Source organism: Natrix helvetica (assembly GCF_964273705.1).
Source record: "Natrix helvetica genome assembly, chromosome: 5".
Classification (NCBI taxonomy): domain Eukaryota; kingdom Metazoa; phylum Chordata; class Lepidosauria; order Squamata; family Natricidae; genus Natrix; species Natrix helvetica.
In genome coordinates this window covers 153,165,554-153,178,866 of record NC_138551.1, presented here as the reverse complement: position 1 = coordinate 153,178,866, position 13,313 = coordinate 153,165,554, and the positions used below count along the sequence as shown (strand labels likewise).

Below are 13,313 nucleotides of genomic sequence, written 5' to 3'. Positions count from 1 at the left end.
TTGTAAGTTCAATCAGACGCTAAACGTATGGTTGTTAAATCGAGGACTAGGTGTATCAAGGTAGGCTGAAAACTGTCTCATTTACAATTGGAACAGACCCCAAAAGTCAGATTATAGCAAATTAAAACCATTTAAAGGTGATTTGGACGTCATTAAATAAAATAAGAGATAGTTTACACTTGGCAACTGGCTTGTACTTATGACGGTTGCAGTGTCCCAGGGTCACGACCCCCTTTTGCGACCTTCTGACAAAGCAAGGTCAATGGGTGGTTGGGGAACGAGATTCACTTAACAACTCTGTTACTAATTTGACATCTGTGGCGATTCACTTAGCAACGGTGACAAGAATGGTTGCAAAATAGGGGAAACTACAAACGTCTCGCTTAATAACATAAATTTTGGGCTCCAATGTTGTCATTTAGTCGAGGACTGGGGACGGGTATAATATGTGTATATGTATATGTGTCCTTTTTAAATGCACATTTTTAAAACCTCTTGTTTTCTTTTTGCTTCTGTAAAAAACTGTTTTTCTGGAGTTTTGTGTTTTAACTTTTTTTTTTAGATTAAAAATACTTTTTAAAAAATGAAACATACTTTTTTAGAAAACTAAAAAATACTTTTTTAGAAAAATAAAAAACTTTTTTAGAAAAATAAAAAATACTTTTTAAAAAAAAACCTAAAAAAATACTTTAAAAAAAGTTTTTCAACCTTGATTTCGCAGCCTTCCAACGTTGCTCAAAGCCGACGGGGAGAGTCAGATAGTTTTGTATAAAATGTTTTAATCTGAATATTGTGATTAAAAAAAAAAACCTGCTAATCGGAGGAGGAGGGGGGGTGCAAATTTCGCCGAGGGGAGGCGCCACGCCAGCTGCCATGACAGAAAGTCCGCTGGGTCCCAGAGACGAATCCTTCCGAAGGAGGAATTCCTTCAGAGGCAACGGTGCTCTCGCCTTTGGAGGTGCTTCTTGATTTTTAATTTCCCAGCCCCGGAGACGTCGTAGTTGTAATCGGAGGTGACGTACGGGATCTCCCCATCGGTCCTGGCCTAAAAACAGGGGGAGGGGTATGGAGAGAATGGAGCAGACGCTGTTATGGGACGCTCGTCGTAAGGAGATTCTTCGAGGCGATGAAAATCCAGGACCAAATGCTGCTTCGGACCCTTGGAGACCCCTTTGTCTGGCAGGGAAGGGGTGGTGTGGGATGCTAGGGGGGGCCAGTTTGTCCCCAAGGCTACTGATCATCTCCGTGGGATGAACTGTAAGAACGGGAACTCATCCAGGAGAGAAGCAACCTGGAATTAAGGAGGGATTTCCCAACAGTGAGGACAATTAACCAGTGGAACAACTTGCCACTGGAAGTTGTGGGTGCTCCATCACTGGAGGTTTTTAAGAAGAGACTGGACAGCTCTTTGCCTGGGATGGGAGAGGGTTCTCCTGCTTGCGCAAGGGGTCGGACTAGAAGGCCTCCAAGGTCCCTTCCAGCTCTGTGATTCTAGGTTCTAAAATAGATAAAATACACGAGAGACGGAGGGATGGACGGATGGAGGGAACAGCTTCCTTCCAGAGGTAGTGGGTTCCCCTTTTACAAACAGGAGTACACCCTTGCTTTGATCTTCTGCGTGGCTGCGCAGTTGGATGTTTGAGCTCAAACCTGCCGGCCAGGGAACAGCATCCCGTCGTGCGTAAGAAAAGCGCCGCAAGGGGGATTAAAAGAGATCAGCATCAGCGAGAGGGATTAAAAGAGATCAGCCCTTTGCTGCCCGTTGACATGTATCTAAGGCGGCCTGGCGTCCATTTACTTGGTTCGGAAAGAAGCAATTGGGGATGGCGATGTTGCCGATCAGCAAAGGAGCAGCGTCCCCACCGTGCATAACGAAAGCGCAGCGAGAGGGATTAAAAGAGATCAGCCCTTTGCTGCCCGTTGACATGTATCTAAGACGGCCTGGCATCCATTTACTTGGTTCGGAAAGATGCAATTGGGGATGACGATGTTGCCGATCAGCAAAGGAAAAGAGTCCCACCGTGCATAACGAAAGAGCAGCGAGAGGGATTAAAAGAGACCAGCCCTTTGCTGCCCGTTGACATGTATCTAAGTGGCCCGGCATCCACTTACTTGGTTCAGAAAGATGCAATTGGGGATGGCGATGTTGCCGATCAGCAAACAGTTCACATGGCGTAAGTTCTCCGGAGCCACCGGCGTCAGGATGTAGTAAAGCTTGTTGGTCATGTCGACCCCTCGGACAATTCCTGTTTGAAAAAGAATTTTTAAATTTCGGCTTTCGACCTCTGGTTATTCAGCAAAGGATGCAGTTCGATCCAAAACGGGTGTTTAAATTTAAAAAAAAAAAAAAGAGAGAGAAGCATCCGACTACGGTGATTTTAGGACTTGTGGTCTTTGACTCCCAGAATCCCCCAGCCAGCCGGGAGGGATTGTGGGAGTTGAAGTTCACAAGCCTTAAAGTTTCGAAAGAAATGCTCTAAAGAAAAATTGGGATTTAAGGCAGGGAGTTGGCAGACCTTAATTTTCAGCGGAGAGAGGCTGCCTGGGAAATGGACAACGCCACAACATTGTGAGAGAATAAATTGTGCATTTTTTGTCTTTTAGGTTTGATTTACCTGGATGTTTCCCACTGCTGAAAGATCTTTGCGGCCAGCAGTTAGAAACATTGCTAAAAAAAGGCCAAAAGCTGAACAAATTCACACTGAAACCAACCAACCAGAGCATCGAAACACTGCAGAAAAGAAAACGAGCAGCAGGAGAGAGATTTGGGGTACCAAGTGGCTTGCTCCATTACTGCAGGGCAGTCCTCAAGTTACGACCACTCTGAAAAAAGGGACCTTGCTGACGCTTACCACCATGCTGGCATCGACAAGCGTCCGATTCTGCCACCGTTTTTGGAACGGTCACTAAGGAAATCCCTGAAGTTCTCAGTAGTGTCCGCAAATCACGCGACCCCCCCCCCCGGGCATCTGCAACCGTCGTTTAAATACATGCCACGCAGGGGGTGGGGGGAGGAATGGACGCTGCGAGGGTTGTAAGTGTGAGGACCCAGTCGTAAGGCCCTTCCTTCAGCGCCACTGGAAACTTTGAAGGGGCCCCAAAGAAGCGGTCATAAACTGAAGGACGATTTGCACAGACCACTCAGCCTCTGCCGCATGTGAGGAGGAGGAGGAGGAGGAGGAGGAGGGGGGGGGGCTTGCTGGATGATAGGAGCTCTTTTGTGTAAAAGCAAAAAAGTTGTGCTTGTCATGTTGTGTCCCCTTCTGCTGTGCTGAAGGAAGTCGGAAGCCTTTTCCTTTTTTCTTTTCTTCCGTCCCGTTGCACGCATATCCTTTCCCTCCTCCCCCCTCTCTTCCCACTTTGCTTCTTCCCCTTCGTATTTTATACTTCCATAAACCGATTTTAAAAAAAGAAAGAAAAAGGATCTATATATATATATGTATGGGTATAATATAAGGAAATTGGATGTAAATTGTAAACAGCGATCTGGAAAGGAGGATTAGAAAACTTTGTTATTAAATATTATGGAATGTTTAGCTAGAATAGGATATGAGGATTTAATATTAATGGAGGACTTTACAAATAAGTAAATGAAATGCCAGTATGTGGTTACGTATTAAATTTTGCTATATTTCATGACGAAAGGAAGTTTAAACAATTATAGTCAAATAAAAGTGGAGGTATGATAATGGTAACATGTATAAACATTGGAGTTAAGATACGGGAGTTAATATGAATTATACTTGATGACGGTAGAAGAGATGCACAAAAACTGATACACTTTCTACAGGATGTAAAGGAGGAGGATTTTTATGTTTGTTTTGAAAATTAAAAATAGATAAAAGTTTTTGGCAAAAAAAAAAAAAAAAAAGAAAGAAAAAAGCGAGATGGCTGATGCCATGAGCCCCCGAATCAACCGGGCCAACGATTCCTGCCCGCTTACCGAAGCCCACGCAGTCGCAGAGGGGCGTCTGTGACAACAACACCACGGGACCCTCCGCTTTACGCGGCACCTGATCCGGCAGGCGACAGAGGCCGACCCAACTGGCATTGAGGGAGCACAAGATGTGGGTGGGGGCCACGTCCACGTGGATCACCCGGAGGACGGTGGCGTTGAAGGGCACCTGGCAGAGGAAAAACAGAGGGGTGGGTGCGTCAATTCTTTTTTTGGGGGGTGGGGGGGTTGGCCGGGGTGACGGGCGAAGACATCATCCAGCCGAGGTTTGTAGCCACAGCCCAAATAATATCTGACTTTAGGGCAGGAAGGAGGGAGAGGCAGGGAGGGAGGGAGAAGAAGGGGTTTCGTTTTAGGCAGAGGTTCACCAGGTAAAGGGAATTTCTACAAGGATATTGATAAGAAGAGGAGCTCTGTAACTCAGGGTTGAAGTGGGAGGTCCTTGGTGCTCTCTGAGCTTGGGGGTTTCCTTGTAGACGTTCCCTGACCCAACTAGGGAACATCATCAGGGCTGGAAAGGAATGGAGCTTGCAGAGGAGGAGGAGGAGGAGAAGAAGAGTGAGAAGAAGCAGCAGAGGAAAAGGAGAAGAGGAGGAGGATAAGAAAAGAAGAAGGACGAGGAGAGGAAAAAAAGAAGAAGAAAAGGAGGAAGGGGAACAGGAAGGAGGAGGAGAAGAGGAAGAGGACTGTGGGATCCTTGGTGCTCTCTGAGCTTGGGGGTTTCCTTGCAGACGTTTCCTGACCCAACTAGGAAACATCATCAGGGCTGGAAAGGAATGGAGTTTGCAGAGAGGAGGAGGAGGAGGAGGAGGAGGAGGAGGAGGAGGAGGAGGAGGAGGAGGAGGAGGAGGAGGAGGAGGAGAAGAGTGAGAAGAAGCAGCAGAGGAAAAGGAGAAGAGGAAAAGGAGGAGGATAAGAAGAGAAGGAGGAGGAGGAGAGGAAAAAAGAAGAAGAAAAGGAGGAAGGGAAGGAGGAGAAGGAGAAGAGGAAGAGGAGGAGGACTGTGGTATCGGTGCTCTCTAAGCTTGGGGGTTTCCTTGCAGACGTTTCCTGACCCAACTAGGGAACATCATCAGTGCTAGAAGGGAGTGGGGCTTGCAGAGAGGAGGAGGAGGAGGAGAGGAGGAAGGAGGAGGAAAAGAAGCAGAGGAAAAGGAGAAGGAGGAGGACTGTGGGGTCCTTGGTGCTCTCTAAGCTTGGGAGTTTCCTTGCAGACGTTTCCTGACCCAACTAGGGAACATCATCAGTGCTAGAAGGGAGTGGGGTTTGCAGAGAAGAGGAGGAGGAGGAAGAGAAGGAATGAAGGGAAAGAAGGGGCAGGGGAGGGGGAAGAGGTGGAGAAAGGAAAAAAGGAGAGAAAAGGAGTGAAGGGGTGGGGGGAAAGGGGGGAAGAGGAGAATTGTGGGACCCTTGCTACTCTCTGAGCTTGGGAGTTTCCTTGCAGACGTCGCATGACCCAGCTAGGTGACAGCATCAGGGCTGGGCTACATATGGAACGATAGCTAAATAAGCCCTTTTATCCTCCGTTTGAGTGAAATCTTCCAGGAGCCACCTCCATTCCCTCTGCCTGCCAATTCCGCCCGGGGGTGGGGGGTCTCACCTGATAGGGCACCAGGCCGGGCAGGGGGACGGCCGCTTCCGTGTTGGGGGGCTGCAGCTGCCCCAGGTAGCCCACCATGGTGACATTCCTCAGGGTACTGCTGTGCACTCGCCTGCAAGGAACGAAGCAGAGGTACATCAACGACGGGAATCCTCGACTTACGACCCCAACGGAGCCCCCCCCAATCTCTATTGCTAAGTGAGACATCCGTTAAGTGAGTTTGCCCCCCCTCCCCCCACTTTCTTCCACCGTTATGCAGGGAATCCCTGCAGAGCTACTAAGCTGCTGAGCGAATCCGGCTTCTCGGCTCGCCCGAAGGTCGCAAAAGGGGACACTGCGACCGTCGTAAATAAGAGTCAAGTGGCCGAGCCGCCTGAATTTGGATCAGGTGACCACGGGGACGCTGCGACGGTCTTAGGTGTGAAAAAACAGCCCCGTGTCGCTTGTTTTCAGTGCCGTCGTAACTTCGGACGGTCACTAAACAAACGGTCGCAAGTCGAGGAGAGCCTGTATTAGTTTGTTCCCAAGATGTGCACCAGGCAGAAGGTGAAATGTTTCCCGATCTCAAGGGGCAGCGAGACAATGACAGGGTGCTCCCTTCTTACGACCACAACAGGCAGCGGCTTTTCCCTGGTCCTTAAGTGTGGAAAAACGGTTTGTAAATCATTTCCAGCCCCCCGCAAAGGACTTACGACCGCTTTTCTCACACTTACGACACTGGAAATTCTGGCCCCCGTTGATTTTTGGGGGGGTCACTAAACGAATGGCCGTAAATCGAGGACTTTCTATCCAAAGAATTTAATCCGGAAAATATCAGGCCATCTGCCCAAAAACGGTGAGACCAGGAGATCTGCAAGAAAAACCTATTTATAATCTGAATTATTTTCCTTTTTGCTTTCCCAAGCTGGGACGTACCCTACGCCGGGGACTCCGGCGCCCGGAAATTTGGCGTCGACACACAGCAACTGATGGCCCGGCTGTGGAGCATGGGTGCCTCCGTGGTTCTGGCAGCTCCCGCCGGGGTGTTTCCTTTTGAGGGAGGGTCTCCCCCGGGTGTGCAGTCCGGGGGTGCCGCGGATGTAGTCGGCGGAGAGCAAAGGCAGGTCTTTGAAGTCCTCGGCGCTCAGCTGGACGACGTGGCTGGGCGACAGAGAGCGGATGACGTCGATCAGGAGCAGCAAGCCGGCACCTTGGGGGGAAAGAGGGGTGGGTGGGTGGGTGAGAAAGCAGAGGTTACCCGAGCGGGGAGGGGGAAAGGACCAGAGTGAGATGGAAAGCAGAGGTGGCCACCTGCGAGGGTCTGCTTGGCTGAAGGCCTTTTGGGGGTCTCTGAGCGCGGTGGTTTTCTTGAGAACGTTTCGTGACCCGACTAGGCAACATCATCAGTGCTAGGAGTAGAGATGGAGAAAGACAAGAAAAGGAAGGAGGAGGAGGAGGAGGAGGAGGAGGAGGAGGAGGAGGAGGAGGAGAAGACTGTAGGGTCCTTGGTGCTGACAGTGGTTTTCTTGCAGACGTTTCATGACCCACCTAGGTAACGTCATCAACGCTAGTGATGTTAACGGTTACCGTACTGTTACTACCGCACTGGTGTAATTTTGAAGCACTCTTCAAAATCCTGGTGCGCCTTATACTCTGAAAAATACGGTAGTTGCTGCTCTGGGACAGAAGCTGTTTTTCAGCCAATCTCTCCTTTGGGTACCGGCTGCCCGATGGTAATAGTTCAAAAAAAAAAAGGGTGCCCAGGATGAGACGGATCTTTAAGGACGTTTTGAATTTCCTTAAGGCAGCTACAAAGCATCGTCCAGAGAGGGGAGGGGGCGACCCATGACCCCCTGGAGCTCTGTCCTATCCGCCCCTTGTGCAAGTGGCAAAGCAGACACAGGGGCGGTAAGATAAGATACTCTCTCTCCAGCCGTTCTCCCGTTCAGTTGCTGTTTTCTCCGGTCGTATCCTCCCTGCTGGGCCCTTTGGACCAAGGAGCACCGGGGGACAGAAGCCCCCTCCCCAACAGACGTGGGGAAGGGGGGCCCAGACACAAACACCCTGCCCTACCTTTCACCCATCCCATGGTGTTGACCAGCAGAGGGACGTCTCTCTCGTAGCCTCCGAAGACGTATTTTAGCATGTCGAGGTACCGCTCCGTGTCGTGCTCGCAAGAGGCGTCCCCGTAGTAGGCCATCTTGCGAGGGGGCCGCTGGTGGGCGAACGGAGGACCTGGAGCGGAAAGAGGGCACCGGGGCCGAGGATCTAAATATTTCGGCCCAGTGCTCCCGTTGTTAAGCGAGGCCGTGGCTGGGCCTTGTCCCGTTTTATGACTTTTCAGTGGAACGAATGTGGTCATTAAGTGAATCCGGCAGTTGTTAAGCAGATCTGGCTTCCTGCGTTGATTTGGCTTGTTGGAAGCCAGCAGGGAGACGGTTGCTTAACAAGGGCAGTGATTTGTTTAACTGTGGTACCAAAGTTTGTAAAATCAGGTGACGTTCATCTCTCTCTTTTTCTTTCTCTCTCTCCCCCCCCCATCTCTCCATACATCCATTTTCATCTATCTATCCATCCATCTCTATCTATCCATCCATCCATCCATCCAATTTCTACCTACCCACCCATCTATCCATCACCTACTTATCCATTTATCTCCTATCCATCCATCTTTCTTTATATCTATCTCCACCCATCTATCCATCTATCTCCTATCTATCCATCCATCCGACTTCCACCTATCTAGCCATCCATCGATTTCTACCTATCCACCCATCTATCTATCCATCTATCTCCCATCCATCCATCTTTCTTTATCTATCTATCTCTATCCATCCATATCTATCATCTATCTATCTATCTATCTATCTATCTATCTATCTATCTATCATCTATCATCTATCTATCTATCTATCATCTATCTATCTATCTATCATTTATCTATCTCCACCCAACTATCCATCTATCTCCTATCCATCCATCCATCCATCCATCCATCCATCCCTATCTATCTATCTATCTATCTATCTATCTATCCATCTATCTCCCATCCATCCACCCATCTCTTTCTTTATCTATCTATCTCTATCCATCCATCCATATCTATCTATCGATCTTCACCCATTTATCCATCCATCTCTTATTTATCTATCCATCCATCCATCAATTTCTACCTATCCACCCATCTATCTATACATCTATCTCCCATTCATTTCTTTCTTTCTTTATCTATCTATCTATCTATCTATCTATCTATCTATCTATCTATCTATCTATCATCTATCTATCATCTATCTATCTATCTATTTATCTATTTATCTATTTATCTATCTATCATCTATCTATCTATCTATCTATCTATCTATCATCTATCTATCTATCATCTATCTATCATCTATCTATCTATCTATCTATCTATCTATCTATCTATCTATCTATCATCTATCTATCTAGCATTTATCTATCTCCACCCATCTATCCTTCTATCTCCTATCCATCCATCCATCCATCCATCCATCCATATCTATCTATCATCTATCTATCTATCTATCTATCTATCTATCTATCTATCTATCTATCTATCATCTATCTATCTATCTATCATCTATCTATATCTGTCTCTATCTATCTATCTATCTATCCATCCATCCATCCATCCATCCATCCATCTCCCATCCATCCATCCATCTCCCATCCATCCATCTCTTTCTTTATCTATCTTATCTCTATCCATCCATCCATTTCTATCTATCTATCTATCTATCTATCTATCCATCCATCCATCCATAGATTTCTACCTATCTATCCATCTATCCACCCATCCATCTATCCATCTCTTCCTTTCTGGATCCCCCTCTGGTCTTAAGAAGTCGAGAACCCCCTGTAGACGGCTGTGGGGTGATTATTTTGCTCCTCGTTTTTCTCTACTGCCCGTCATCCTAATGTCAAAAGTTCCTCAGGCTGTTCCCCCCACACACACACACACTTTTTCACAACTGGGTTTTTAAAAAAAAGAAAACATTGCAAGGCTCCTTACCCAACAGGGGTTCCCGCACGTTCACCAGGGAAATGCATCCCGGTGGGGTGAACTCCGGCTGCCCCAAATCGCACTCCAGGTATTCGAGGCAGGGAAGGCTGGAATTTAAAGAGAGAGAGAGAGAGAGAGACAAAGAGTCCAGGAATCATTCAAGGAAAATACAAAAGAACCGACCGAGCCGAAGGGAGCCAGAGAGGAGGGGGGAAAACCCACCACTCACCGGTTGAGTAAAAGATTCATCAGGTATCTGTTGAATGTTGACTTTCCGATGCTTTTCGGGCCACAAACTAAGATAACCGGGCAGCCTTCGTCTTCCACTGAAAAAGCAAGCGAGGAACCTTTGAGATGAGATTTTGGGGTGAAGATCCGAGAATCCAGAGCACGGGGAGTCCTCGACTTACGACCGCAATCAGGGAATGCACCCCCAGAAGTTGGAAGTCAACTTCCCCCCCCCTTTCCCCTGCACTTTTTCCTCTTTCCTTTTTTGCTCCTGTTTTCCTCTTATTTGCTTTTGTGTTTTATATTTTGATCAACTAATCAAAAATATTCAGACCAGAAGACCCCCCTCCCCACAAGAGAAAGGGCTATTTCTCCCCCCCCCCCTTTCAAATTGATTCATAGATATACTGTACATTCTTAGAATTGCTATTTAACCTTTGCCTATTCATCATAGTCTCTCTACTCATTTTTACACACACACAGACACACATATAAAATACAGTTTGGGTCACTTTCTTGCCACCCCGTGCCTCCATCTTATTTTGCAACAACCTTGCTCCTTCCACCTTCTCAACCTCCCTTCTCTTCCTCTTTTCTTCTTCCCCTCTTTCCCCTCTCCTCCTCCCTTCTCTCCTTTCTTACCTTCTCTCCTACTCTTAATTCCCCACCCTTCCTTTCTCTGCTTCACCCTGAAAGGGCCATTTCTTAAGAGAAAAAACAACAGCAACCCTGTCCCTCAGCTACTCACCCTGGCAAGCCTGGAGCAGCTCCCCGATGGCCGAGTGCATGCTTTGGGATACCAGCAGGCCGCTGCCAGGCCCCAGGCGCTCAAGGCCGGCAGATGCCAGGACTGGATCTTCTGGGACGACAGGGAAAGCCTCCTGTTTCTGGAGAGGAAAAGAGAAGAGGGGGGGTAGCCAAAAGGGACCTTGAGGGAGAGGGGGAGGCGAAAGGGACTCAGAGGCAAAGATCAGAGAAGGCGTCCTGTGTGGTCACTCTTCTGCACAGAGCAATGGTCACTCCGAATATCATCTATCTATCTATCTATCTATCATCTATCTATCTATCTATCTATCTATCTATCATCTATTTTCTTTCTTTCTCTTTTCCTTCCCCCTCTCTCCTTTCTTTCTTCCTTCTCTTTTCTTTCCCTCTTTCTTTTTTTTTTTCTCTTTTTCTTGACCTCTTTCCTTTCTTTCTTCCCTCTTTCCTTCTCTTTCTTTTCTTTCCCTCTTTTTTCTTTCTCTTTTTCTTTCCCTCTCTTCTTTCTTTTTTTTTCTCTTTCCTTTCTTTTCCCTTTCTTTTATCTCTTTCCTTTCTTTCTTCCCTCCTTCTCTTTCCCTCTTTCCTTTTCTTCCTTATCTCTTTTTTCCCCTTTCTCTTTCTTCCCTTTCTTTCTTTTTATTTCTCTCTCATTTTCTTTTCCCCTTCCTTCCTTCCTTCCTTCCTTCCTTCCTTTTCTTTCTTTTCCCTCTCGCTTTCCTTTTCTTTCTCTCTCTCTCTTTCCTTTCTTTTCTTTCCTCTCCCTTTCTCCATTTATTTATTTATCAATTTCTACAGCCACATATATAAAAAAACTAAAGGTGTTTTTTCGAAAAGGCAACTGAACCTTCTTGCTTTTTCTTCTTCTCCTTTTTAGAAAACGTCTTGCCTCTCATCCATGGTCGTTTCAAGTGACCACTCAGAAATTACTAAGAAGTCTGGCGATGGTTTCAACTGTGGTTTGCTAAGGGCTAAATGCTGCCTGTACTTTAGGCAACCACGGAACTCACTTTCGCTCTGAAGATCTGGGCGAATTCCGAGTGGCTGAGAATGAACTTGGTCTCCGGGGTCTCCAGCGGTTCCAGCAAAAAGATGGAGCAGTCCGGCCCAAAGCTTCTGAGCAGCCGGCCTCTGGCCTCTGGAAGGCAAAGGAGGAAGACAAAGGAGATGTCACCTGCTCCTTAAATTTATTTGCTGCCTATCCGGCCATACGAGAGGCGAGAGTATTAGATATGTAGGTAGACTAGTTGGACAAAGGCTAGAAGCCAGGAGAGGGTGAGTTCTAGTTCCTCCTTAGGCATGAAAGGCAGCTGGGTGTCTTTGGACCAATCAACAGGAGATGATGAGTTCTAGTTTCCCCTTAGGCACAATAGACAGCTTGGTATCTTTGGCCCACTCAACAGGAGATTGGGAGTTCTAGTTCCTCCTTACCCTGGGGTACAAAGTGTGCCCGCAGGAGGGCCTTGGCCTCCCGTTTCACCTCCTTCTCGGATTTTCCTGGGTCCTGGATGCCGCCAGCGGCTTCGATGGTGAGAGCGCAGTAGGTGTGGGGGGAGTAGAGGTCGTAAGGGGGCTGGTCTGCAGCGATGGTGAACCCCAAAACCCGCACGGATCCATACAGGCACGTCAGGCGGCATTTGCCCGTGAAGGTCAGAGTCTGGAGAGAGAGAGAGAGAAAGGCAGAACAAGCCACGGAGTTGTTACGGGCAATCCCCAACTTGCGACGATTCATTTAGCGGCCAAAATGACGACAACCCTGAAAACAAGTGATTTCGGATCATTTTTCACACTTACGACAGCTGCGCAGCCCTGTGATCACAGGGTCAAAATTGGGGCCCTTACTGACCGATTCATACTTATGACGGTCGCGGTGTCTCGGGGGGGTTCCCGATCCCGCTTTGCGACCTTCCCAATAAGCAGACGGATTCGCTTAAGAAACCCCGTTGCTAACTGAAAAAGGGCAGAGATTCACTTAACAACCAAGGTCGTAAAATGGGGCAAAATTCACTTAACAACCGTTTTGCTCAGTAATGGGAATTTTGGGGCTCAATTGTGTAAGTCGAGGGCTGCCCGTATTGTTATTTAGTTTGTGGGGTGGCAGAGGAGGGGGGGGGAATCCAGCGGGGAAAAGACACAAATATCCCCCCCAAAAAAGGGGAGGAGCCCCCCAAAGATCCACCCACAACGATCTGCCCATTCAAATAGCAGCTTCTAAACAAACTCTAGGCCACGCCCTTAAGTGTATTTGCATGACTCCCGCCCCTCTCATTTGCATGGCCCCGCCCACGCTCACTTGCTCCGCTGGGAGCAGAACCACCGCGCGGCCTTTGCGGGTTTCGGCGACCGTCAGCGTGGCCGGCTCAGCGGGAAGCTCCGGCGGAGGCGGCTTTTCTTGTCGAGGTGCCCCGTTCTGGAGCCGCTTCGGGCCGCCCGAGCGGCGGCGGCGGCGGCGGCTCACCATCCGAGCCTCCCCGGTGCAGCGAGGAGCTTCGTCTCCACAGCGACGGCGGGGACTGTGAAATCTCGGGGACTCTCGCGAGAGGAGGACCCGCCACGCCTCTCCACCCTCCTCCTCCTTCGGTGCTGATAGAGCTGTGAAAGGGGTAGATGAGCCCCTTCTTCACTTTGATTCCACCTTCCGGGAATGTTTGAGCCAGTTGAATAAAAGGAAGCCCCGCCCCAACCATGTGCAAAAAGCAAAATGAGGATGATTATTATTATTATTATTATTATTATTATTATTATTATTATTATTATTATTA

The 13,313-nt window shown here is 48.1% G+C and overlaps 1 protein-coding gene across 1 annotated transcript; it reads right to left on the bottom strand.

The window, feature by feature from the left end:
- Nucleotides 1-759: 759 nt before the first annotated feature.
- On the bottom strand, nucleotides 760-13,096 carry NOL9 (nucleolar protein 9). The gene is made up of 12 exons (XM_081954950.1): nucleotides 12,845-13,096; nucleotides 11,983-12,208; nucleotides 11,562-11,689; nucleotides 10,538-10,676; nucleotides 9,791-9,887; nucleotides 9,571-9,668; nucleotides 7,608-7,769; nucleotides 6,471-6,744; nucleotides 5,556-5,667; nucleotides 3,944-4,124; nucleotides 2,113-2,246; nucleotides 760-1,045 (listed from the first exon to the last, which is right to left on the bottom strand). Exons 1-12 carry the CDS (start codon nucleotides 13,010-13,012, stop codon nucleotides 929-931), a joined length of 1,836 nt encoding a protein of 611 aa, XP_081811076.1. The 5' UTR covers nucleotides 13,013-13,096; the 3' UTR covers nucleotides 760-928.
- Between the last annotated feature and the right edge of the window lie 217 nt (nucleotides 13,097-13,313).